We start from the raw sequence: 25,502 nt of genomic DNA, 5'->3' as shown, positions 1-25,502 counted from the left end.
TGCCCAAAATTCGGAGGTGCCCCAGAAGAGCACGGGTGGGGATGTCCCCAGGGAAGGGGAGTGGGGATGCTCCAGGGGCAGGACAGTGCCCTGCAACGGGGCGGGTGCCCCCGGGGGAACAGAGGCGCCCCAAAAGTGTAGGGCACCCCCAGAACTGACAGGCACCGGGAACGCTGTGGGTCTGGCTGTGCCTTGAAGGTTTGGGGTGGCCCGGAGGAACGGGGTGCGCAGAGCGTGCCCAGGGGTGTCCGCTTCCCCAACAAGCGGTGGGGGTGCTGAGGGGAGTTGGGGTGCCCCCGGGTGCCGGGGGTGCCCCCGGGTCGCTGGGGCTGCCGTGGGGGCACGGCTCCGCCTGGTGGCACTGCGCGGCCAGGGCGCTCCCCGGCAGCACCCTGCGACGGGGGCAAGCCAGCCCCGCAGTGCCCCTGCGGCTCCCAAAACCCCGACGCCAGCTCCTGCTACGCCCATGGGGAAACTGAGGCACGGAGCCCTGCCCTGCCTTCGGTCCACCGGCCTGACTGCCAACCCACGTCCCGGCTGCAGCACCCGGGGGCTCAAAGAGGAGCCAGGGGACAAGGTGGTGACCCCCAGCTGGAGACTCCCGGGGTGCATCACTGCAGGGGGGCATGATGCACCCCTGGGTGTGCCCCTCTGCTGAGTGTCCTGGGGCAGGAGGGTGCTGGGAGGCCGTGGGCTGCAGCTGGCCCTGGGGAGGGGATCCTGAGGGGGCCGGGGAAGGGTCCCTTCTGGCTGCCACTTCCCCTTCGTGCCGGGAGAAGGTTTTGCAACCTCGCTTCCTCCCCGGGCAGCATAAAGCAGGCAGCAGAGGGAAGGGCTGCCTGGACGGCAGCAGGGCGGCGGGCACAGGTGAGGGACCCCCGGGTCTGGCACTGCCACGCGCCCCACTGGAGCCCTTTGGGGGTGATCCCTGGATTCATCCCCGTGCCTAGGTGCTCCCTGGTGGGGACCGGCTTGGGGACGGGGCCCTGGAGTTGGGGGTGCTGCACGGACAGAGAGTGGTGAGTCCCTGGGGATGACTGGAGCTTTCCTTGGGCTTTGCTTGCCCCCCAACACCTGGATGAGAACCCTCACATGGGGCATGGGCTGGGCTGGGGTCTGGGGTGGGCTGCTCTGGCTGCTGAGGGGCTGTTAGGTGTCCAGGTGCAGGGGGAGTGGAAGGTGGTGGCTGGGGGCACCCGGGGCTGTGCTCAGTGCTTATATGAGGTGCAAACCCCATGTCTTCCCCCTGGACATTGGCTATGGGTGCGATGAACTGGAAGGGTGATTCCCCGTGGTGTGTCCCTTCTCCCTCCCTCAGCAGACCCCCAAGGCCATCCCAGTGTTGCCCAGCCCTGCCAGGGTCAGAAGAGAAAATGGGGTGCTGCTTGTTCCCCCAGCCAGGCTGGCTGTGGGGTACATGCCTATGGGGGATACCCAGTCCTAGAGGAACCACTGATATTTTGGAGTGCAGAGGCAGAAAGAAGCAGCCAAAAATAGATGGAGGGGAAGCGCCAATGTTCAGCTCTGCCCTGTGCCTGTGGTGGCCTCACTGGGGGGACCTTCCCCTGTTGGCAACAGCCAGGGCCACGATCCTCTCAGATCCTGAGGCATCACCATCCTGGGATCACCACCCTAGGATCACTATCCTGTCATGAGCTGCAGGAGCGGGGCTGGTGGAGCCAGGGAGTGTTTTTTCTGGGCAGGTGCGTTAGTCCAGCTGCAGTGGGGAATTCCCACCAGACAGAAGGGGAAAGTGGGTCCCAAGGAGGGTTTGGTCAAATGGGGCCAGCTCAGGGCTGGGGATGCTCTGCAAAGACTCAGAACCCCCAAGCAGCCCTGGCATTGCTGGGAGGGGCTCAGGGGCAAGGAAATGGGGTAGAGGGATGAAACTGGAGGGAAATGAGCTTGGATCCAATCTGGGAGAAGACTGAAACCCAATAGTCTTCAGGGAGGTTGGAAGAGAGCAGGGTGTCCTGCACAAGAGGGGACAAGAAAAGCAATGGTCACCTGTAATTTCCCCATTGCAGTCAAGCACGGGGGACACGGGATGCCCGGCAGCACCCTGCTGAGCAACAGGAAAACCAGACGTGAAGTATTTCCAAAGCTGCCTGCAAAGGGTGACACGTCTTTCCGTCCTGTGGCTGAAACCACTCACACAGGGACAGGATCAGAGAGGGGGGTAAGGAGGGCATGAAACCAACCACTTGTAGACCTTCTTGAGTGCCTCTTGCCCCAGGCACCGTGACCACAGCCTTACCACTGGCTGCACTGGCAGGAGGGGCAGCTCCAGCAGTGATGCTTGAGTGGATGGAGAGGCTGGAGGTGTTCAGATATGCTTGAAGGACTTTGGAGGTGCCTGAGGGGCCCTGAGATGCCCAAAGGGCTCAGAGACTTTTGAAGGTTCCGCACAAACCAGGGGTACCAAGGGATGCTGGAGGGGCCAGGTGCCTTCTGTGGGGATGTGATGCTGCATGGATGGGGGAGCTCCCCAACCAGAGAAGAGGTGGCTGGTCTGTGGGGAATCCCTTCCTCCATGGGGGGGACTGGGACGGAGCAGTTTTGGGGTGAAGTGGAGCAGATGGAGGGGTGCTGGGGGTGTTGTACAAGGGGATGTATGAGGGACAGTGTCCACCTGCAGCACTCCCCATTGCCCAGCATAGTGTGGATAGAGCAGAGTGATGGAGGGGGGCTGCCCACTGGCTGGGAAGGGATCTGGTGAGCAATGGAGATGCTGGGGACAGACACATTCTCTTCCATGGCCCACCCTGCTCTCCCACCCCACATTCAGGCTATTTTGTGCTCCACAGGCAAAATGGGGTCTCTCTCCATCAGTGAGGACTTGTTCAACCTCTTGTCCTTCTACAACTACACCTATGACTACAGCACAGCCATGCCTGACACTGCTATCTCTTCTGCCCCATGCCGGCCTGATGGCTCTGTCCTCAACAAGTACCTAGTGGTGGTGATCTACTGCCTTGTCTTCATCCTCAGTGTGGTGGGGAATGGGCTGGTTGTGTTGGTGGTGACCTCCAGCCACACCAGCCGCTCCGTAACCGATGTCTATCTGCTCAACCTGGCTGTGGCAGACCTGCTCTTTGCCTTCAGCCTGCCTCTCTGGGCTGCCTACCGAGCCCACGAGTGGGTCTTTGGCACTGTGATGTGCAAAGCTATCTCCGTGCTGCAGGAGACCAACTTCTACAGTGGCATCCTGCTGCTGGCCTGCATCAGTGTTGACCGCTACTTGGCCATCGTCTATGCCACTCGGGCTGCCACCGAGAAGAGGCACTGGGTGAAGTTTGTTTGCTTGGGCATCTGGGTCTTCTCTGTGTTGCTCTCACTGCCTGTGCTGCTCTTCCGTGAGGTTTTCATCTCTCCCAGCAATGGCACCGTGTGCTATGAGTACATTGGGAACCAGGACACGACCAAGTGGCGGGTGGTGCTGAGGATCCTGCCACAGACCTTTGGCTTTGCCCTGCCTCTCCTGGTGATGCTCTTCTGCTATGGTGTCACCATCCACACCCTCCTGCAGACCAAGAATTCCCAGAAGCAGCGGGCCATGAAGGTCATCTTTGCTGTGGTGCTGGTCTTCCTCATCTGCTGGCTGCCCTACAACATCACATTGGTGAGCGACACCCTCATGAGGACACGGGCCATCGCTGAGACCTGTGAGAGGAGGAACCGCATCGACGCAGCCCTCTCCATCACACAGGTCCTGGGTTTCGCCCACAGCTGCATCAACCCCATCATCTATGCCTTCATCGGGCAGAAGTTTCGCAACAGCTTCCTCAAGATCCTGGCCCAGCGTGGGCTCATCAGCAAGGATGCTGTGGCTCGCTATGGCCGTGCCTCCTATGCTTCCACCTCTGGCAACACCTCCACCACCCTCTGAGCCCTGCCAGGACCTGACCTTTGCAGCTCCCAACAGGTCCCAGCACCCTACGTACCCCAGCATCCTTGCCCAGCCCCCTGGGATGCAGGTGGTGATGGCATGGGGAAGGGCCACCACTGAATGCTGAATCCCAGCTGGAAGGGGCTTAGGCAGTGAGGGGGTAGGACCTCATTGCTAGGGGAGTGATGCCCAGTGCTGCCCACCCTCCCTGCTCTTTGGGGCAGAGCCTGTGATTTCAGAGACTGTGAGACCCCGCTGTGGGGACAGTGTTCATGGCCAATGGCCATGCAGCAATAAATCACTTGCTGGGTTGGGCATCCAGGTCTGGCTCCTCCTTGCCATGGGTTGGGAGAGGGCAAGATGGGGCCAGGACACATCTCCAAGGACAGTGAGTCCTGGGCTCCCCACATCAGTGCCAAAGTGGTGGTGCCAGCTGAGCCTGGCAAGGTGTGGGTAACCCTGCTTCCAAGCCAAAGAAGGTCTGTTGCCAAGAGATTGTTGCAGAGGGTTCAACATCCTGTACACTCCCAGAGGGGACCCAAACCTGAGTCTCATTCCCTGCAGCCACCCAGCCAGGTCCTGGTACTTCACTGACCTCTGCCCGAAGGGTGCCGGCACCCTGCACCACCCCCCAATGCTGTTGTGTGAGGACATTGTGCAAAGGGCTGGGAACCTGTCCCTTACACAACTGGGACATTTCCGCCCCAACTTGGGCAATTGACATGGCACTGGAAGGGAGCAGAAGGGCTGACCCTGCTGAGTTCCCTCCTGCACCCTATGTGCCAGGTATTGGGGTGCCTGCCTGCCTGACCCAGTATGCCCAAGCATCTCTCCATGGGGGTCCTGTAGTGTTCCTCCATCCCCCCGATCCAGGCTCCTGGGGCTCCTTAATTGTGGGGGGCATCAGTGGGTGCCAGCAGTGTGTTTGCTCATGACTGGGGTGCAGGGGTCCCCTGGCACCCATGTAGGGAGCCCTGGAGACTTGAGGCTTGGCAGGGTCAGTGGTGGGCTGGGTGGGGACAGCTCATCACCTTTGCATCTGGGAAACCTCTTACCCAAGCAGTTCCTCTCAGCCTGGCAGGAAGCTGGGGCTGTTGGCCAAGAGCTATCTTACCTGCCTGCTGCTGCCTCCCTGGGGCGGACAGCAGATCAGCCTGGCCACAGCTGGGACACCCTGTGTGGGGACAATTCCACCTAGGATGATTCAGACACCCCCATACCAGCATCTCTCCACCCCACACCCAGCCTGGGGGTCAATCTGGGGATGACTGATAGACCACACGGGAGCAACAGGGGTAGCAGGAGCATGTTGTTTTCCTCTCCATGGACCAGCCACAAGAAAGACACATCTCAAACCCAAAACACAGGGCAGCAGGACCTGACTGCAGGACCTGGACACCTGGTTCCCTGGTAAGTGTGGGAGCAGGCAGCCAGGGCAGGGGGTGTCCCAAGCACGGCACGTGGGCTGCAGTCCTGGCTCACATAGTCTGCTGGTGACTTTGCTGGTAGCAAAGCAGGCAGCAGCGCCCTTGTTTGCCCACATCCATGGAGCATGTGTGGCACACCTTGCCCTGGCACAGCCTGCCAAGAGAGTGGGTGGTGAGAGCTGTGCCATCCTGGTGCCACCCCTGGTGCCCCCCATAGCCCACCTGCAGTTGTACCGCCGGGAGAGGAGGCGGAAATCCTTGTGGCAGCGGGTGCACAGCCCTGCATCACGGGGTGCAGGGCTGGGCATCAGGGTGTCGATGCCCTCTGTCTTCTGCCACAGGGCATCCTTCTCCCTGTGGGAGGGAACAGGTTAGCCCTGGCAGGTGCATGTCCAGCGGGGAGAGGTCCGGGAGCATGTCCTGGCACCCCGGACTTAAGGTGGGCGCCCAACTCTCCTCCTGGGTCTTTTGAGCCCAGGATTTGCCATGGTTTTGGTGCTCTGCTCTGGGCAAAAGGGCTTGGACCCCCCAGCTTGCATATGGCCTCACACTGGTGGGCTCCCCAAGGCTCTCACCGCAGCAGCTCCAGCAGCCTCCCCTTCATGTCACGGATGAGCTCCTGCTGCCGTGCCTGCTCTGCACCTCGCAGGGCCTCCCGCTCCAGGGCCTCCCGCTGTGCCCGCTGCAGTGCTGCTGCCCAGCGCTCCCCATCCTGCCGGGCCCTGGCATGGGGCAGTGGGGAGATGGGCCCCCTGTCCCTCAGCTAGCCTTCTATCCATCCATCCATCCATCCATCCATCCATCCATCCATCCATCCATCCATGCACCCAACCACCCACCCACCCACCTACTCACCCCTTCCCCCCTCCATCCCTCCCTCTCTCCATCTGCCCCTTCCTTTCCCTCCCTCCCTGTCTCCCTTTTTCCGTCCCTCCCACTCTTTCTCCCTCTATCCACTGCCCATCCTTCCCCAAACTGGCTTCCCATCCTCACAGCCACCCTTCCATCTGCCTACCAGCCACCCATCCACTTCTCAGCTGTTCTTCTGTCCTTCTCCTCAACCATCTCTCTGTCCTTCTGCCCATCTATCCATCCCAAATTCATCCCTCCATTTCTCCATTCACTTGTCTCACATTCATCCCTCCATCCTTCTGTGTCCCCACCCATCAACTTATTCACCCCAAATTCATCCATCCACCCACACACCCACTCCTCTATTCATCCCGAATTCACTGCTCCACCCACTCCTCCATCCACCTTCTCCAAATTCATTCATCCACCCCTCTACCCACCCACTCCTCCATCTACCGATCAGTCCCCACACTGACACCTCCCACCAGCCCTCCCTCCCCATACCCTTCCCCTGCCCATCCCCAGGTGCTGGTCCCCTGGGTCCAAGCGGGGCATCAGGGAGGGTCCCAGGGGAAACCCTGCATCAGTGAGACTGGGGATGGTGGGAGTGGGGAGTCCCTGCCCAACCTGCTGAGCTGCTCTTGCAGCCTCTCCACCTCCTGCCGCTGGGCCTGGAGTTGCTGCCGGCTCTGCTGGGCCTCTTCCCGTGCTGCAGTGGCCAGGGTGGCCAGGTGCTGCGGGAGAGCGGGGGTCAGTCCTGGCCCCCAGTCCCCAGTCCCACCCTGGGGTCCCCTCAGGCTTGCTCATACCATGGCCATGCTGGTGAGAGTGCCGGGCTCCCCCTCCGCCTGAGGACGGTCCATCGAGAGCTCCTGGGAGCCGCGGGCGAGCTCCAGCGCCTGCTGCAGCACCTCCTTCACCGTGGCCACCTCACCGGGGACGCTGCCATCCTCCAGTGTGTCCGTCCGTCCAGCTGCCACCAGTGCCACCTGGCAGTGCTGCAGGCGCGAGGCCAGCGCCGACGCCTCTGCCAACACCCCAGCCAACCGGGCACCCCGCTCCTCCGCCACCTCCTGCCAGCCCCGCGCCTCCTCCTGCGCCCGGGCCAGTGCCCCTGGGCTCTCCGTCGCTTCCAGTACCTTCTGCAGGAAGGTGTTGGTGTCCCTCAGCGCCTCTGCCTCCCGCGCCTGCAGATGGGCCCACCGGGCACTGCTGTCCTCCTGCCGCCAGTGCCGCCGCTTCTCCCGTGCCAGCCGGGACGCCAGTGCCCGGCACGCCGCTTCCCGCTGCTCCAGGTCAGCCTGCAGCTGGGACACCAGTGCCCGCAGGGACGCCTCTGTCCCGCCCAGCTGCCCAGGTGCCGGCAGCAAGGAGCCTGACATGCACCGTGTGCCAGGCGGCAGGGACGTGCCAGGCTCCCCATCACCATCAGGCTGGGGTGTCTTGCCAGCACTGTGTGCAACCTCCAGCTCCTCCAGATCCACATCCTTCATCTCCTTCTCATCCTTCTCTAGCTCCTCTTCATCCTCCTCTTCCATGTACTTCTCCAGCTCCACATCCTCCTCCAAATCTACCTCCGAGTCCTCCTCATCAGCCTCATCCTCCTCCACCTCCTCTTCATCCTCTTCCATGTCCTTCTTCACCTCCATGTCCTCCACCTCTAAACCCCCCACCCTTGGGGCAGCCAAGGCAGGTGAGCATGGGCAAGCTGGCACCTTGTGTGATGCTGTGGTGGGATGGATGATGCCATCAGGCCATTCATGCTCCCCGATACTGGTATCGCCTGTCTGCAGGGCTACCTTTGCTGGGCTGCTCCTGGCCACTGGGGTGGGCCGAACCAGTGTCCTAGAGGAGACATGGAACTGAGGGCCAGCAGGTCACTCCCATAGCGAGCCAGGCACTGCCACCCTCCCCCAGGGCTCCCTTGGCACAGGTCAGCCTTTGGGGATCATAGAATCATCAAGGTTGGTAAAGACCTTCAACATCATCAAGCCCAGCCATCTGACCTGATGTAACCATGACACCATCTCTTGAAACACCACATCCACCCATTTTTTTAACACCTCCAAGGACAGTGCCTTCACCACCTCCCTGGGCAGCCTGTTCCATGGATGGAGAGGGCAGCAGGACTTGTGACACTAGGTAGCACCAGGTGACAGGGAACCAGGGAGGTTAGTGCCATTAGCCTGAATGTCTGTAGAGCAGATCGCACCCAAACACCCATGATGGTGACAGGGAGGAATTTGGGTCTGTGTGTGTGCTTGTGGCAGTGTGTGCACATGAGTGTGTGAGCAGCAGAGCAAATAGGTGTGAGAATGCCAGAGATGTTCTGTCCGTAAGTGCCCCCCTGCAAGCATTTCTGGTGGCAAGGGTGTGCCTGTGTGTCCCTGTGTCTCAGATGTATCACGATGTTGCAGCAGGTCTGTGCCTGGGCACGGGCTTAGCACACGTGTGGCACGTTTGTGGGCATGGGCATAGTGTCTCTGTCAGACTGTAGCCACGCATGGAGGGCTGGCACAGCTGGGGTGCAACCTGGAGTCTGGGGCAGCAGGGGAAAGCCCGTCTGCTGCTCTGCAATGCTGGGCCCCCAGTACCCCAGGTGCCCCTGGTGTCCTTAGCATCCCTCGTGCCCCCAGTGACCCCAGTGCCACCTGTATCCCCAGGCTCACTCTGAGAACATGGGCCAGGCAATGTCCAGGTCAGGCCTGTGCAGGGCCAGGTGGAAGGTGATGCTGTCCAGCTCGTAGAGGCTGCCCAGGATCTCTGTCCGGCTCTGGGGGTTCAGGAAGGGGCTGCGGGCGTAGTACCACTCGCTGCAACCACAAAATGGGCTCACGCACTCCTCTGTGCTCCGGGTGGGCACCCATGCCTGTAGCAACCTTACCCACTGCCCACTGTGTGCTGCAGGGTGCTGCCCAGGCTGGCTGTGCCACCCCCCCCCCCCCCAGCATCCCATCCCCGTGTCCCCACTCTCACCGAAGGCTCTCGGGGTCAAGGAGGCAGAGCTGCAGGGACTCTGCCAGCTGCTGGTGCACCAGGCAGTACCGCAGGAAGGCTCGGCCCCTGCCCACAGAAGTCTTCAGCTGAGGGGAGAGGGGGTTATCCAGCCCTGCCACACCAGCCTGCTCCCCACACACCTCCCCCTCAGCCCATGTAGCAGGGAAGGGGGTCCTTAGGGCCAGGTCTGTGGGGCAGTGGGGATCCCAGAGGGGAGAAAGTGCCAGCAGGCAAATCCTCAGTGCCAGGGTGAATGCCTGCCTGTGCACGAGTGTGCTTGCACTCACAAACAAGAACAAGCATGTGCATGTGTGCATGCACGAGCCCCCAGGCACCCCGACAGCCTGTGCCCACCTTGTCGAGGGAGGTGACAAAGCGAACGCCCTCGTGCTCCTGCCGGCGCCGTGCCAGGCCCTGGCACAAGAAGTCCCAATAGTCCTTGCGCTGCCCGAAGAAGCTCCTCTTCTCCTTGAGGTCAAACTGGCAGAGACATAGGCTTGGGCTTGCTCGCTTAGGGCAGGGGGTCCCTGTCCCCTCACCCCAGTGTCCGAGTGTCCCTTGGCTGTCCCCTCTTAGCTGGCTCTGTGCCTCAGTTTCCCTTTTGCTGCATGTGCAATTACACATGCAGGCGTGGGTGAGCCTGGTCCAGGCGCCTGTGTGGCTGGGGATGCCCAGGCACAAACAGCACCAGCTGGTGTTATCCTAACCCCCAACATGGCCAGCATGGGGTCCCTTCTGCTCTCACCTGCACTTCAGGTGAAACTGAGGCAGGGAGCGGTGGGGATGGAGGAGTGGTGGTACCTGGAGGAGGAACTCCAGCTGGGCACAGAGGCTGTGCAGCTCCCGGCTCCCGTCTGTCACTGGCAGCTTCTGCTCTCTGTAGCTGTGGTTCAGCTCTGCCACGGTCTCTGTGGGATGGCAGGGCTGAGCTGGCACTGTGGGCACTCTGTCCCATCCCACCTCCCCTCCCCGCTGCTTCCTAGCTTCTGGTCCTGGGGATTTCTGCTGGCTGGTGAAAGAGGAACTTGCCCTGGCATGAAATGGGGGAGCAGGGGGAGCAAGGGCACAGGTACCTGCCAGGCACTGCCAGTTCCCTGGAACTGGCAGTGAGGACAGGAGCAGGCAGACGTGGCAGGGCTGGCTCTGGGATGCTCTGGGGGGAGCATGGTGCCCATGGCAGTGACCCCCAGTCTGGGTGCAGGGAGGGACCCAGCATGGCCAGAACAAGACTTGCCATGCACGAGACACACTGGCAGAGGACAAGCTGGCACACTTACTCTGCAGGTCCTTGATGATGCGGCTGAGCTCCCCATCCCCTGCCATGGCTGTCCCCTGTGGGTCTGCAAAGGCAAGGGAAGAGATGAGAGGTGCTAGGCTGGCACTCACCTGGCACTGCCAAACTTTCTACCCCAATAAGAGGGTCTGCCCCCCCGGCTCCCCCAGAGCTGCCTGCTATTAAGGTAAGAAGGGGTGGGCTCAGGCACCCCCTTGTCCTGCCCATGTCCCCCCACTACACGGGGTAGGCAGAGGTGCTGTCTCCTGTACCCCTTAGCTGTCCATGTACCCTGTCCCAAAATGCCCCAGACTCTGCCCCATTCCTTGGGGGGTTGCTGGGGCTGAGCTCCCCCACCCCAGTGTGTCCCTGTCCTTGTCCCTGTCCCCAGGGATTCAGGATGTGGGTATGGAGTGGGGGAAGCGTTACCTTTGCTTCTGCTCTCACTTCCCTTGCTCATGCTATGAACAGCATAGGGGGCTCTTGGTGGGTGGGGAAGGGGAGGCATCCAGCCCCTGACATGCAGCCCCGCCAAACCGAGCTCCCTCGTAGGCAGAGCCCCCTTAGCACAGCATGCTGCCTGGGGGGCTGACATGGGGTTTGTGGGTGTTGTGGGCGTGAGGAGGGGGGCTGGGGGGCACAATTCAGTGGGGTTGTTCTGAGGGCTGGCAGGAGGCATCCTGGGGGCAAGTCAAGAGACAGTGCCCTTGGAGGTGCCAGGTTCTGGGCTTGACACCACGGGTGGTGGCTGGGGACAGGGCTGGGGGAGCACATGTGTGTGCACAAGGGTGTGCACAGCAGGGTGTGTGTGTGCACTCACAGAAGTGTGTGTGCACAAGAGTGCCCAAGTATATGTGAGTGTCCTGTACTACCCACTGCAGCAAGGTGGCACAGTGGGCAGGGCAGGACATGGGACTCTGGACGAGCTGTCTTCTGGACGTCTGGGTTCCCACCCCAGTGACCTTGGGTGGCCTTGGACGAGCTGTCTTCCTGTTTTGCTGCCCACCCACCCTGCCTGTGCCTCAGTTTCCCCCAGGGAAGAAGACCCCCTTACCTGTGGCTGGGGAGATCTGTGGTGCCCCGAGGCGCTCACTGGGTGCTGAGGGTGGATGCTGGCGTGTCCCTGTGCCCACGCTGCTCCTGCCTGCTTCTCCTTTTGTACCCTGCCCAGGAGGAAGTGTGGAATGTCAAGGGAGGGGGTTGCAGGATCCACCCCCTGCCTACCTCGCACCACATCAGGCACCACAGCTTAGCCCCTTGGCACCTGGACACAGAGTTCCCCCCAGGAGCTGCAGCCCCTCCCAGGCATCTGCCCCTTACATGGAGGCTGTGCCCAGAGCAGGGGTTCAAACTCTTCCTGGGCAAGGTCCTCCCCTTTGCTATCTGTGCCTGGCGGGCCCCCAGCCTGGCAGTGCTCCTCAGCCATCATGCCTGCCCCCCTTTGCCATGCCAGCCCTGCCTCGCTGGCTCCTTCTAGGGTGGGGGCTAAATCCCCTGGGAGGGGTGGCTGGTGTTGATGCCAGCTCACCCCCCAGTGCCAGGCATGGGAATTGCTTCCATCCTGCTTCCCACCACCATCCTCCCCACCATGGCCCCCCTCACAGCACCCTACCTGTACCACTCGGGGGAACTGGGGGGGCACCCGCCACCCCCAGGCCAGGCCTCGATTCAGCACCAAAGTGAAAGTAGGAAGTGATGTTGAGCGGGAGCCTGGTCCTCCCCACACCCTCCTGGCTCCCGGAGGGGGGTGTTTGCTGTAGGGTGCTCCCGAGCAGCTGAGGGTCGTGGGGAAACTGGTGGCAGTGCCTGAGTTGGCCCCCTGCCTCCCCAGCACCCTCTTGCCCTGTGCCAGCCTCCTGTAGGCACAGAGCACAGCACCTCACTTTGGATAGGGGTGCTGGAAGGGATATTGGGGGGGCAGTGAAGCAGCACCCCACTGCGTCGGGGGGATGCGTATGTGTGTGCGTGTGTGTGTGTGTTTGCACGCATGTGCAGGCTGTGTGTGCACAGCTATAGGGGTGCGTGTGTAAGTGCAAGTCATATATACGTGTGGCAGGCGTGGGCACAGGACAGAAAGGACGCACGTGTGTGTGCCCACAGTGGGACCCACCCCTCCCATGCCAGGCACCTTATGGGCAGGACCCTGACACCCACTTACATGTGAGGGGGCGTGTCCCTGTCCTGGTAGTGGGCAAGGGAGGGGGCTGGGGGGGAGAAGACGCCTGCCCGTCCTTGGCGCGGGTGCAATTCAATTAACGAGGCCTGGCCCTCGTTCAGCACAGCCAATAAAGCTAATGGTCCTGCACAGGCCTGGTGCTGCCTGGCGGGGGGGTCTGGGGCTCGGGGGCCATCTGCTAATTAAATGCGGGTGGGGGACGGTGGAGCCAGCGGTGATGTCACCTCCCTGGTGCTAAGGGTGGGGACTGTACCCTGACACCCCCTGCCCGCCAGCCCTCTGCCCACCTGGGTGGCAGGCAGGGCTGTGGCAGACAGCTGTGAAGTGTGTGGGACCTCCACAAGCCCCTGCCCCCTGTGCTCCTCACTGGTGCTGCTGCTCATTAGGAGCCTTCTCAGGGCAAATGCAATTACTGCCCAGGCCTGGCACAGCTGCTGCCCATGCTTGGCACTGGCAGCCGCCCTGTGGGTATGGGTCCTTGCCCAGCATCTCCACAGCATCATGGTGGCATCTGGGGCTGCTGATGCTAGCCCCACTTGGCATCACCCCAATGGGTATGGGAGGGGGGATGGGTCCCCAGTGCAGCTGCAGGTTGGGGTACACCCATCCCCCCCTGCCCTGGGCAAACCTTATGGTGGGGTTGGGGTACTGGTGGCCATGTCAGGGTGTCCTGTGATAAGGGGTCCCCCCTGGGTAACACTGCTTGCAGCATGGTGCATCAGCCAGGCACCCTCTTGGAGAGGGCGCCCTGCAGAGGGGAGGTGGGTGAAAGGGTCCCTGAATGTCTTCGTGGGTTTCTGAGAGGGGAAGAGGTTTGGTGAGGTAGCAGGGGGTGCTGGTAAATGGACAGGAAGCCCCCCCCCCATATGCAGGCACTACCACTTGGGGCTTGTGATGGGCGGGGGGGGGCAGAGGGAAACTGAGTCAAGGTAGGGGAGGAGGGGGGTGTCAATGGTTAAGCTGCCATAGAATCCAGGCTTCTGTGGGGGGAGCGCTGTTAGGGTCCCGTGTCCACCCCAGGGGATGCCGTGACTAGGGGGCAGGTGGGTGAGCTGGGGGGATGCCGGGCCCCGCGCCCTGTGTGCGAGGAGGTGGAGGAGAAGGAGGAGGAGAAGGAGGAGGGGGAGCGTGGCGGAGCTGGCTCCCACCCAAGCACTGCAGGACATGGGCGGGCACGGTGCTCCCTGCCTGGCTGCCAGCGCGCAGGCGACGCTGGGGGACCGGGGGGGGGGAACAGGGCTCGGTGGGACCGCAGCCCCCCGGCCCATCGCCGCACGGCTCCGTGCCCACCGCCGGGCACTTCCTGGGCACTGCCCGGGCACCGGAGCTTGTTGCAGCCGGCGGGGCAGGGCTGGGTTTGGCCGCCCCCTGAGGGTGCCCTGGGCAGGGGTCGGGCCCCTGCACCCCCCCGGCCGGGTGACCCCCGGGCAGGGACACCATGACCCGGCTGAGCTGGTGCTTTGCCACCTTGGTTCGCTGGTGGAAGTCCTTGGTGTCCTGCTTCCTGCCACTCCGCGCCTGCCGCCACCGGGAGGTAAGCGGGCACCGCCGGGCGCAGCGTTAGGGTTATGGTCTGCGGGGGGTCACGGAGCTGGGGCGGGCTCTGGGGGTGCAGGGGGATGGGGGTACAGGCTGGCTCTGGTTCTACCTGCTGCGGGCGGTGGGGGGTTAAGCTGTGTATATGCATGCCAGAGTGTCGGGCATGTCCTTTGTCCCTCGTTGTGTGTGTGTGTCCGCCCCCCAGCATGGCACTGTGACACTCTCCACCCTGTAACCCGCACCCCCGAGCCCCTGCAGTGCCTGGCTGTAGGGGATCTGCTGGGAACTGCTGTAGAGCGTTTCATGTGAAGGGATTTGCTGGGATGCCTGTGTCCTTACAGAGTGTGTGCAGAGGCAAAGGGTGTCCCTGTGTCCTTACAGCACCCACAACGGGAGGACCCTTGTACCAAGTGTGAGGGACCCCTGTGCCCATAAAGCAACCGGCATAAGAGATCGCTGTGCCCATAAAGTGCCCAGCATGGAGGATTCCTGTGCCTGTAAGCACCTGGAACTGGGGAGCTCTATGACCATGAAGTGCTCAGTCTGTGTGGGATACCTGTGCCCAAAAAAGTGCCCAGCATGAGGGACCTCTGTGCCTGTCAGCACCTGGCATGGAATATCCCTGTGCCCACCAGTTCCTGGTGTGTGTGGAATCCCTGTGCCAAACGATTGCCCTGTACGGGGGATTCCTGTGTCCAAGTAGCACCTGGGAAGGGGACTCATCCTGCTGTGCTGCCCATGCTGGGGAAACTGAGGCAAGGAGAGTGGAATCTGGCAGAGGGAGTGGGTCTCCCTCTGTGCTACCTTCACTTGTTTCCTTAACCTTTAGGAAGCTGCCTCGTGCCCGACAGGGTGACATGGGCCACTCTGGCTGCACTGTGCCAGCAAAGTGGGTGCCAAAGCCACCGCCAGGCAGCGCCTGGGGGAGTGTCACTGCAGGGTGGTGACAGGCCAGTATGTGCCAGGGCAGGGACCCAGCCTAGAGGAGAGAGAGCTTCCTGGCTGCTTGAGGACCCCAGCGTTTTCAGGGGATGCAGGACCGTGAGCTGCTGGGGGGTCTGGCGGGTGCTCAGGACTGTGGGTGGGTGGCATTGGTGGGGTGTGGGGTGGCAGTTGTGTGGTCCCATGTCCATCCTTGTGTCCCTGATGTGGGTGTGAAAAGAGGGACTCATAAGGGTGTGTAACACACGTGTGTGCTTGTGCATGTGTGTGTTCGTGCAGATGAGGCTGGGATGAGATGAACGGCATCTCACAGGACTGTGGGTGTGTACCAGGTTTGTGGGGAGCTGCCGAGTGTCCCTCAAGTGTGTACTGAGTCCAGTAGCAGTGGGGCTTTACGCTGGTGTGAGCTGCTAGAGGGGTGTCCCCCAGCCCTTCCTGTGCCTAGATGGACACCCATGTGCAGAGGTGTCCACCTGCCATGTATGACATGGTCAGGATGTGTGGTGCGCATGAGTGTGCCCCAGCATCTACATGGGTGGGTCTGTGCAATATGTGCCTGTGCCCTGTAAGACCAGAGACAGTGCGGGGATCGCTCTGCTGGAAGGGGGTGTGAGGGGCTTGGGGACATGGTGACCCTGGGAGGGTGAATGCAGACGACTCCTGCCAAAGCTGGCCCTGCATTGGAGGTGCATGCTTGTACCAGTGGTACCCATGAGAGGGGGGAGTGTCCCTGGGCTAAGTGCCCCTGTCTTTACCCCCCCTGCTGAGAAAACGAGCTCTAAATGATGCCGCAGCTACCCCATCGCATGACCCTTTCTCCTGTCCTTCTCAGGGGCCCGGGCTTGTCACGGCAGTGAATAGGAGGGGGTGATTTATGGGAGGGGTGGGGACACCCCTCTCCACTGGGGCTTTCATTTGTGGGCAGTAACGAGGCTGATTAATGAGGGCTGTAATGATGGGCGGGTGCACGGATGGGGTCCCCCTGCCTGCTCAGCCCTGTGAACAGGATCAGGCCGCCCCTGCTTCCCTCCACCCCTGGGCCTGGTTGGCATGGGGGGGCGGGAGGTGCTGTCCCCATCTGTCCCCTGTCCCAGCTGACACATTTTCACAGGCGTACCTCTACCACAGGTCAGATGGGCACAGAGGTGTGGTAGGGCAGGGGACGGTGGGACAGGGATATCTACTGGGGCGGGCTGTGTCACTTTGGGAAGGTCAGAAGCCACCTCAGTGTCTGGGAAGGGCAGCCGCCCCATCTCTCTGGGCTGCAGGCTGTACGCAGCGTACAGACAGGAAACTGAGGCACGGGGAGGCGGGGGGGCATTACAGTGCCCACAGCCCTGCTGTGCCCACGGCCCCGTGCCAGCCGTGGCTCGTCCCGCCAGCGTGTCATTCCCCCCGTCCCCCCACCCTGACTCACACTTTCATGGTCACGGCCAGCTGAGCACAAGTTTCCAGGCTGGAGCCAGAGTCAGTGCTGGCGGCGGGGTGGGGGGCGGGGCAGGGAACGCGGGACCTTGTGCTGCCCGGCCAAGGCCCCCCAGGAGGGGCTGGGGCACCCCGTGCCAAATACATCCCTGCCAGAGCCGTGGGCTGCCAAGCTGTTCTCTGTCCCGCCTGGAGGTTTCCCCCCTCGCTGAGGCCCCCCGGCTCGGCTCACGGATGTTCGTCGATCTCTCCTTGTCTCCCATCCCGGGACCACCCAGGGGACACAGCTGGGGATAGGGGACACACACCCACCCCGCCGTAGGAGCCGCTGGAGGCCGGAGGAGGGATGGGGGTGACGTGGGTGGCGGGTTCCCCCCGGGTCAGCGAAGGAAATGGATCCCAAATGTGTGTGTGGGGGGAGAAGAGGGTCGGGACAAGGCACAGCCCCACTCCTGCTCCCACAGCCCCGCAGCCGCTCTGCTGGTCTCTCTCCGGGCCACCTCAGCCGGGGTGCCAGTGGGCGCTGCGAGGGTCGGGCGGGGGGGATGTGTGCTTTGCCGTCCCCCCTCTCCCCCAGGCTAGAGGGGCGGTATGGGGCCGGGGCGGGGCGGGCGGGCGGAGCGAGGGGGCCAGGGGGGCTCGGCTGGCCGCGGGGCCGCGCCGCGGGCAGCATGACCGGGCTCTGCCTCTCCTGCCTGCTTTGGGTACGGCCCGCACCGGGGGGTACTGGGGGGGAGCGGGACAGCAGCGCGATGGGGCCCGGCAACGGGGTCTGGGAGCGGGGTGGTGGATGGGGGCTGGTTGCGGGGGGACAGGAGGGAGCGGGACGGGGCGGACTGGGAACAGGGGGAACCGGCGGTGCTGGAACGAAACGGGCTCCGGCTCTGGAGGAACCGGGAAGGAGCGGAGACTGGCCGGGACGGCCGGACACCGGGCGGGGCTGGGGGTACCGGACCGGGAACGTGGCCGGGAGGAGCTCCGTGGACTGGGGGGAGCAGAGCGGGACCGGCCCGGGAGAACGGTGGTGGTGGGTACCGGGCTGGGAGGTGCAGGAAGGGGGAACCTGGCTGGGATGCAGAACAGTGACACTGGACTGAGGCGTGCGTGTGTGTCTATAGAGGGGGTCTGCGGTTGGGGATGGGGAGGGTGGGAGTCTGATCCCCCACGGCACCCAGCCTGAGGCACCGGCCGGGGGCCCCCCAATTCCCCGGGTCGAGGCTGTGCTGCCTCACTGGAGGGGAGGGAAAGTGGGCAGACTGGCAGTGGGATCCAGCTTGCGCTGGGGGTTGGGGCTCTGTACCCCATCTGTCCCCAGTTCCCAAGGCGAGCTGTGGCCCGGGGTGCAGTGGGCTGCAAAGTGTGGGTGCGCTTGAGCCCACGGGGCCACACTGAGATGTCTGGTGGCCCCCATGTGCCCCCACTTTGCAGCCTCAGGGGACCTGGGTGTCTCAGTTCACCCCCCCTGCTGCACCTCTCTGCAGTGCTGGGCAATGAAGCCAGGCCTCCCAGCTCCTCCTGATTAATTTGGCATCTCCTCCTGGTTCCTCTTCCAGCCCAGGACACCTGGGTCCCCTTCCAGCCTCCTTGGATCTGCCTGTTGAGGGGCCAATGGCCAGGGTTGCCTGTGGCACCCTCTGGGCCTGCCTGCACTGTGTGGGGGCTGGCTCCTGGAGGTGGGTGCCCATGGTTGGGTACCTGGGTGGCATCCCCAAGAGGTGCCCTAGCCCCACTGTGCATCCCCCTAGTAATTCCCAGCCCTGGGGGCAGGGAGGCTAACTGGAATCCTGCCAGTATGGAGCTGGGACAGGGTTGTTTTGTGGGATGGGCTGAATCCCCTTCCAGCGGGGTGGCACTGAGTGGGCAGACTGCCCTCCATGGCAGCAGGGAAGTGAGAGTACAAACCCAGGCGCTGGGTCTGATGTCCCCCAACACAGGGATGGAGTTGGCAATGGGACAAGCAGAGGGGGCTCTGAGGGATGGGAACAGGGAGGGCAGCTCTTTCCCTAGTGAGGATAATTGCTGTTAATGAAGCAGGCCCATGCTGATGTCTGGGTCCAGGGCAGGGTACGGGGTATGTGCATGGGAGACATGTTGGCAACCCCGGGCATCCCGGCTGGGTCCCTGGGAGCGGGGGACAAGGTCTCTTCCCGGGACACCCCACAGCAAAGATGCTGCTTTGCATATGCAAACAAGCTCATGGCATCGTTAGTTCTCACTGTCACCCAGCAACTGCAGCGTGGGAGCCCCCATCCTGGGGGAGCTTTTCCCACGGCTGCCAGAGGGGTGACAACATACTTGTGCACACACGTGTGCACACATGTATATGCACCCATCCATCTATGCCCTAGTCCCTCGTAGGGTGGCACAAGTGCTGAGGGCTGCTGGGGGACCAATGAGTGGTCCTGTGGGAGCAGGTGCCAAAGGAAGAGTGGTTTGCACATACGTGTACAAACCCATGCAAGTGTGCACATGATTGCATGTGGGAGCGTGGAAGTCTGCCTGCACATCTGCTGCTGCTGTGGCTGGCTGGGATGTGCCTGCTCACACACATGTGCACTCGCAGGCATGCACACGCATGCAGGGTGCTGACACACGCACCTTGTGTAGCACATGCAGCACCCTCACAGCCCCAGGGTGTTTGCATGCACATATGGTACATGCGTGCAAGCCCTTCTTCTGACCATGCATGCACTGGGGAAAGGGAGGTTTCAGAGAGAGTTACCCAGCACCCTGACACTTCGGCTCAGTGTCTCCCACAGCTCTGGCACAGTACTGAGGCCGGAGGAGAGCGGGGCACCTCGGCAAGGGGGGCTGCTGGGCCTCTGCTTAATCTCATTAGTCTTGGCATGAAAAAGCGGATTTACGGGGGCTCACGTCTTTATCTGGCAGAGGGTGGGTGGGCAGGGCTGGCACACTGCCAGCGGGTGTCCTTCCCAAACAGCCGGGAGGGGGACTGGAGTTGACTCTGGCTGCCTGCAGCTGTGCCAGGACCCCCCCCTTCAGCCCTTGTGCAAGAGCACATGCACACTTTTGCACACTCACACCTTGGTGCCTGTGCATGTTCGTATCCATCCTGCCCTCACGCTCGTGGCATCAGCCTCGCCCTGCCATGGGCTGTGCCTCTGGAAGCACCTGCACGTACCTGGATGCGTGCATGCACGTTTGCACACGAACTTGTGTACTCACATATGTACATGCAAACACATCAGGGCGCACATGCTTTTATATATGTGCTTTCCATGTGTGTACGTGCACACAAGTTTGCATACATGCACACAAGCATGTTCACCCCCCCCCGATGTGTGCAGGCCTACGTGCTTGTGCCTGCACACGCGTGCTCACAGAGATGCGCATGCACAGGGACACATCTACAGGGACACGCGTGTGAGGAGACACCAGTGCACACCCATGTGTGCGCACACACGTGTCTGTGCGCACAGACACACAGACACACTCACACGCCCCTGCTGCTCACACACACCTGGGCAGACGTGCAGGCAGGTGAGGGTGCGCTCATGTATGTGTGTGCACAGGCGCGTGCACACACACGCGCACACCTCCGGCGCCCACCACCAGGGGGCGCCAGAGACTATTCCAAGGGACCGCGGGGGTGGGTGGGTGCACTGGGCAACCCCCCCGTCTTGCCCCTCCGCCCTCCCCGGCCCACGGATTCCCGACCCGTGTTTTGGGGTGCTGGGACACGTCTATTAATTTGGGGAGGGATGGGTGGAAGATGACCCCCTGCCCAGAGGGAAACTGAGGCAGGGTAGCGCTGAGCGCCCAGGTCTCTGTGCCACCTCGTTCGTGCTGATGAAGTCCTGTGTCCCCCCAGCCCCAGGATCTGGAAGCCCCTCCCGGACACACCTTCAAGATGACGAGCTTCAAGAAGGTGAAAGCGTGCGGGGTCTGCCGACAGGCCATCACACGCCAGGGCAGCACCTGCCGAGGTGAGCTGGGGGTATGGGCACACGCGTGTGGAAGGGAGCGGGGGTGTGTGCGTGTGGGTCAAGACGTCAGGGCATGTGTATGAGTTCCTGCACATGCAGCTGAATGCGTGAAGATGTGAAGGTGGGAATACGCACCTATGGTAGCCTGTGTGCACACGTGTCTGTTAGAGGGAGAGCACACGGGTGTGCAGGAGTGCGTGCAGGACCTTTGTGGGCAGGAAGGTGAGTGAGAGGGGAGCGTGGCCCGTGGAGGCACTTGCACGTGTGCATGTGGCTGCGTGTCAGCCACACGCGCGTGCATTGAGTGTGCAAGTGTCACCATGTGTGTGTGCACACGCCTGCAGGTCTGTGCGCGCAGACGGGTGCTCACGGCCTCTGCTGGGCTCGCCGGGGCAGAGGCACCGCCGCGGCCCCTCGCACGTGTGCCGTGCTGCCAGCCCCGTGCGAGGGACAGCGGGAGGAAACGCCGCGGGCCGCGGGAACAATGCGGCTTCCTGCGCTGCAGGAAACAGCCCCAGGGGGGGACAGGGCTTGGGCGTGGACCCTCGTGTCCCCTAGGGATGGGACATGTGGCTTTGCAGGGCGTCCCGGGCCCTCGTGTCCCTTGGGGATGGGACATGTGGCTTTGCAGGGCTTCCTGCGGGGCTGGGCAGTGCCCTGTGTGAGTGCATGTCCACAGCAGCAGCAAAGACACCCTGGCACAGACCGGGTGGATGTACCATCCCCTGCAGGGGTGCAAGCGTGCAACAGCAGCATGTGGGCAGGCGGGGGCACGGGCGCTGGCAGCATCCCTTTGGGGTGCATGCTGGTGCACGTGTGAGACCTTGTGAGACATGTCTGTGCACAGCCTCACTTCATGCCTTTAACCCCTGGGCACTGGGGTTTGCACACACATCATGGCACCAGGGACACACGGCTCGTGTGTGTGAGTTCATGCCACATGTGTGTGCACAGGGTGCTCTGCTGTTGACACCCGGACTCTGCAAGGTGTGGGCATCCATGTGCATGTCCTGGCAGCCTGCCCGGTGTTAAGGTGCTCTGCAGTGTGGTGTGCCACCCCCTGTCCTGCCCCATGTGTAGGGTGCCCACCCCTATCCCATGGCAGTACCCCCTCCCCTGTCCCCACTAACCCTCTTTCCCCTCTCTCCTGCAGGCTGCAAGCTCTCCTGCCACACCAAGTGCCAAGCCAAGGTAAGGGTGGTGCCCCGAGGCGTGCCTGTCCCTGCCTGGGGGGCACTGAGGACTTGGAGGGAGGATGCTACATTCCATGCCTGCTGACCCCACCGGATGGGCACCCAGATGTGGGTGCCACATGATGGTGGCTGTGGGCTGGTTACGAGGGCATTGGTGTCATTGGTGGGTGAGGCTGGCAGTGCCATCCTGCTGCCTGGCCCCCTATCTGGACACAGGGCTGTGTTTCAGGGTGCAGCTCTGCTCAGAGGGGGCTGGCAGGGATCTGTGTCCTGGCGTCTGGAGCAGGGTGCACTTTGCCAGGCTGCTGCTTGTGGGTGCCATGCGCTGCTGGCAGCACACAGGCAGGCTGAGCATCTCTGCCCATACCCATCAGTGCTGGGGGCGGATCTCGCTGGCAGCTGAGAGCTGAGCTGAAGATGCCTGGCGGTGATGTCCGTCTGTCCAGCTGCCGAACCAGTGGAGGGGGACCCATCAGCAACCCAGGTTCTCAGGGGAGCTGGAGGTGGGCGCAGCGCCCACTGCTGCGCTGCTATGGCAAGGGAGGCTGCGTGTTCCTGAATCCCTGGGGAAGCACGCGTGCCAGTCGGCTCTGGGGTTGGCATCTCGGGCGGGAAGAGACTGGCGCGCCCCGGGCAGGTGGCGTAGGCTGAGACGTGCCTGTGCCCGTGCCTGTGCCCGGCCTGGCAGGGAGGGAGAGGAAAGGCCTGGGGGAGTTGTGCCAGGGGCTGGGCACGTGTCAGGCTGTGCAGGGTGCTGCGGCGTGGGTGGTGGCGCGGGGCAGGCACTGGGAGCAGCCCTGGCACCGAGCCCCTGCCAGGGTGTCAGAGGAGATAGGGGCTGTGGGGGCACCCCCGGGGACATGCCTGGCACCCTGGGCCCTGAGTGAGCAGGGTGGAGGTGGCTGGGAGGCTCAGAGGGGCTGTGCCACCCTGCAGGTCCTCTGCCACCCTAGGGCCCTGTGCCACCCTGGGGACCCTGTGCCAAAGATACCTGGCGGCTGAGGCCAGAGGAGATGGCTTTGCTTCAATGCTGGGGTGTTGAAGGAGAGGTGAGGGGGTCATGGGGTGAGGGGATGCCCACAGTACAGCAGACAGGGGCAGGGAGTATCTGCCAGTAGTTTCCAGGCAGGAGGGTGTGTCGAGAAACTCGTGTGCTTGGGTATGTGCCCAGTGGGGATTCTCTGATGTCTGATACGGGGCTGTGCACCAAGGGGGCTGGAGGGGGGTCACACCAGAGTCCCAGCATCTGGATAGCCTGTGTGCAGGGGCAGCCCGTGGCTTGCTCCTGCGGCCGGCTGCATTTCATTAGCCTCTGTCACCCTTCCCACGCTCGCTGGAAGCTGGAGCCCCCTCGGTGGGGCCAACTATCCGAGGGGTGTGCTGCTGGGGGGGGTGTGTGCATGGGGCCAGGGCCAGGGGCCTTCTGCAGAGCTCCTTTGGGTCAGCGCCCAGGGAGGGGCTCCTCCGGCCGGGCAAGAGGCCAGCTGACTCATACACCGGCTTGTTATTATGGGGTCTCCAGGGAGGGTGCATGTGGGGAGGGGGCTTGGCACAGAGCAAAAATTGCCTCTTGTCTACCTGAAGCCCCTCAATGTTTAACCCCTGCACCCCCAGGATATTTTGGAGTGGGAAGATGGACACACCCCCAAGGTGCTAGCAGCTGCATCCCCCAACACTTCCTCCTCCTGTGCTGGAGATGCTGCCAAGGTGCTGGTGTTCCCCTCTCTGGTGACTTCTGGCCCTGGAGCCTGTCCCACCATGCTATTGGCAACATCTTCCCCTTAGTCCCCATATTTACTCCCTCAGGACCTGCCCTGACACTTTGTTCTGTCCCCTCAGCTGCTCTCCTGCACAGCTGGCTCCTGGCCAGCTGCCTCCTGGCCCAGTTGCGGGGAAGCCCCCAGCTACAACCCCCAAATGGACTAGGTATGGTGGGAGGTGGGGAGAGAGAAGAGAGAGGGGTGTGGATAGGGGGTGCTGGTGGGGTGTGAAAGGTTGTACTGGAGCTGCTGAGCATGAGGTCCCGGGGGATATCACGGGTGTGATGAGGATATGGGGGGGCACTGGGGTATATGTGGGGAGAACAGGGAAGTTTTGGGGTCTTGGTGAGTGCCACATCCTTGAGGACACAGTGAGCAGGCAGAGCTGTGCCAGGGCAGGCAGGACCTGTGCCCCAGCAGTGACCTGCACCCCTCAAGGTCCTCCCCTGCCCATGGGACAGGGCAAGGGACAGTGGTGGGACCTGTGCCTTGCAGTGGCAATGATGCTGGCAGGTTGCCTGGTGCCTGTGGGCAGCTCTTGGGGGGGCCGGGGCAGCCGCATACGCATCAGCTGGGAAGCATGACACTGTTCCCATGCCCATTTAAGGCCCTTCTCGAGCCTGGCCCCTCCGCCCAGGGATTTTTCCTTGCTTAGCAAGCCTCTGTCCCTCCCTCCTTCTGAGGGGGACAGACGGATGGATGGACACTGATGTGTATCTGACTCCCCCAGCCAGCCTCCTCCCTCCCCACACTGAAACTGCCTGCCCAAAGCAGGAGGGGGTATAGCTTCCTTTGAAAACTGGGTAAACTGAGTCACAGAGCCCTGCCAGGGGGCAGCGAGAGGTGAGGGACACAGCATGGGGTGCAGTGCTTTCTGTGGCAGTGGTCAGGCTTTGGTGAGTCTGTGCGTTGGCACATCCCAGTCCTGGCACAGCCAGGATCAGGTGGTGACACTGCTCTTTGGCCAGGATGGGGGGATGAGCCCGAGGATGCTCTGGGCAGTGGGCCCATGCAGACGTGTCCGAAATCATTGACCAAGAGAGATGCTGGATCTGTCTCCATCCCCTGGGGTGGACCCACTGCAAGTGGGGCTGGATTTTGCCCTGATGCTGCTTGGAGAAGTTGAGAAAAGACAGGGGACGATGCTTATCCCCATGGCAGGAGCCAGCCTGGCGATAGCCAGTTTGGCTGAGGTTGAGGAGAGCTGTGGTGTTTGGCTGCTGAATTGGCTGGCGATTGCTGGTGGGTGGTTCTGGGAAGCAGTGGCTGTGCCAGCCCCGGGGCCTGGCAGAGCTCCAGCCTGCCCTGCTCACCCCATGCCACACCGGGGCCCACAGGTCTTGGGCAAGCAGAGGTGCTGGGCTATGCTAAGAGGGGAAACTGAGGCACAGTACATGGCATGGGGCCAGGGCACCTGGAGGCTGCTTTGTCCCCTCGTGTCTCCTCCTGGGGAGCTGACAGCAGGTGCTGGAGCTGTGCTGGGCTGCTAGGCCATGTGTGTGAGTGTGTATGTGTCTGTGCATGTGAACATGCATGCGTGAAGTGTGCATGCGTGTGCCCAAACACAAATGTGTTTGCGTGATCATGTGTGCGCACACGTGTGCATAATCACGCTTACAGATGCAGGGATACGCGCATGAGCCTGCAGGGGAATGCACGTGTGTGCAAGATCGTCCCATCCGTGTGCACAAGTGCCCTTGCACACAGGCGGGTGCTCACACATGTGTGCTGCCAGCTCGGTGCCATCCATCCCGGCTGGCCTCGTGTCAGGCCCAGCTTGTTTTTCAAGTGCCCCCCTGCGATGGGACGCTGTGCGGGTGGGGGTGATTTGTCCATCATTAAACCGGGGGCTGGAGCAGAGCCAGGGCTGGGCAATGAGGCGCGTCCGGGCCAGAGCAATCGCTCCCAGTGCCCAGGGCACCGATGGGCCCTTGGCAGTGGGGGGACACAGAGGAACCTGTGCTGGGACGCATGGTGCTGGCCAAGGGGATGCATGTCTGGTGCTGGGGTCCCCCTCGCCTACAAAGCGAGTCAGGGCCAGGAGGGGAAACTGAGGCAGGGAGTGGTTTGGGCTCTTTCTGG

General features: G+C 62.5%; 3 protein-coding genes across 6 annotated transcripts in view; 2 read left to right on the top strand and 1 right to left on the bottom strand.

Annotated features, from left to right (window-relative positions):
- Positions 1-561: 561 nt before the first annotated feature.
- LOC127386360 (C-X-C chemokine receptor type 2-like) lies at positions 562-4,132 on the top strand. Of its 2 annotated transcripts, XM_051623289.1 has the most exons (3): positions 562-1,019; positions 2,028-2,179; positions 2,808-4,132. In XM_051623289.1, exon 3 carries the CDS (start codon positions 2,813-2,815, stop codon positions 3,887-3,889), a length of 1,077 nt encoding a protein of 358 aa, XP_051479249.1. In that variant the 5' UTR covers positions 562-1,019; positions 2,028-2,179; positions 2,808-2,812; the 3' UTR covers positions 3,890-4,132. The 2 variants fall into 2 exon arrangements, with proteins under 2 accessions (XP_051479249.1, XP_051479250.1); XM_051623290.1 differs by lacking the exon at positions 2,028-2,179.
- A 1,235-nt stretch (positions 4,133-5,367) lies between these two features.
- RUFY4 (RUN and FYVE domain containing 4) lies at positions 5,368-11,864 on the bottom strand. The gene is given in 12 exon segments (XM_051623192.1): positions 5,368-5,498; positions 5,501-5,670; positions 5,892-6,038; positions 6,796-6,902; positions 6,978-8,013; positions 8,838-8,981; positions 9,145-9,426; positions 9,520-9,645; positions 9,967-10,019; positions 10,126-10,195; positions 10,400-10,505; positions 11,759-11,864. Coding segments are annotated over 12 exon segments (2,478 nt in total).
- An 8,533-nt stretch (positions 11,865-20,397) lies between these two features.
- TNS1 (tensin 1) overlaps positions 20,398-25,502 on the top strand; it is a 60,017-nt gene continuing 54,912 nt past the window's right edge. For 2 of the 3 annotated variants that reach the window (XM_051622855.1, XM_051622867.1), the window contains exons 1-2: positions 20,398-20,467; positions 21,621-21,658. The gene's annotated coding sequence lies outside the window, so the exon portion shown is untranslated. Of the gene's footprint in view, positions 20,468-21,620; positions 21,659-25,502 lie in introns of those variants that run through there. The other variant, XM_051622869.1, reaches the window with a different exon arrangement.

This window comes from Apus apus, chromosome 6, assembly GCF_020740795.1.
Source record: "Apus apus isolate bApuApu2 chromosome 6, bApuApu2.pri.cur, whole genome shotgun sequence".
NCBI classification, from domain to species: domain Eukaryota; kingdom Metazoa; phylum Chordata; class Aves; order Apodiformes; family Apodidae; genus Apus; species Apus apus.
The sequence above is the reverse complement of the archived record's forward strand: the minus strand, read 5'-3'. Positions and strand labels throughout refer to the sequence as shown.

Coding starts and splice junctions, on each gene's coding strand:
- LOC127386360 (XM_051623290.1), top strand. CDS start 2,813: ATGGGGTCTCTCTCCATCAGTGAGGACTTGTTCAACCTCTTGTCCTTC.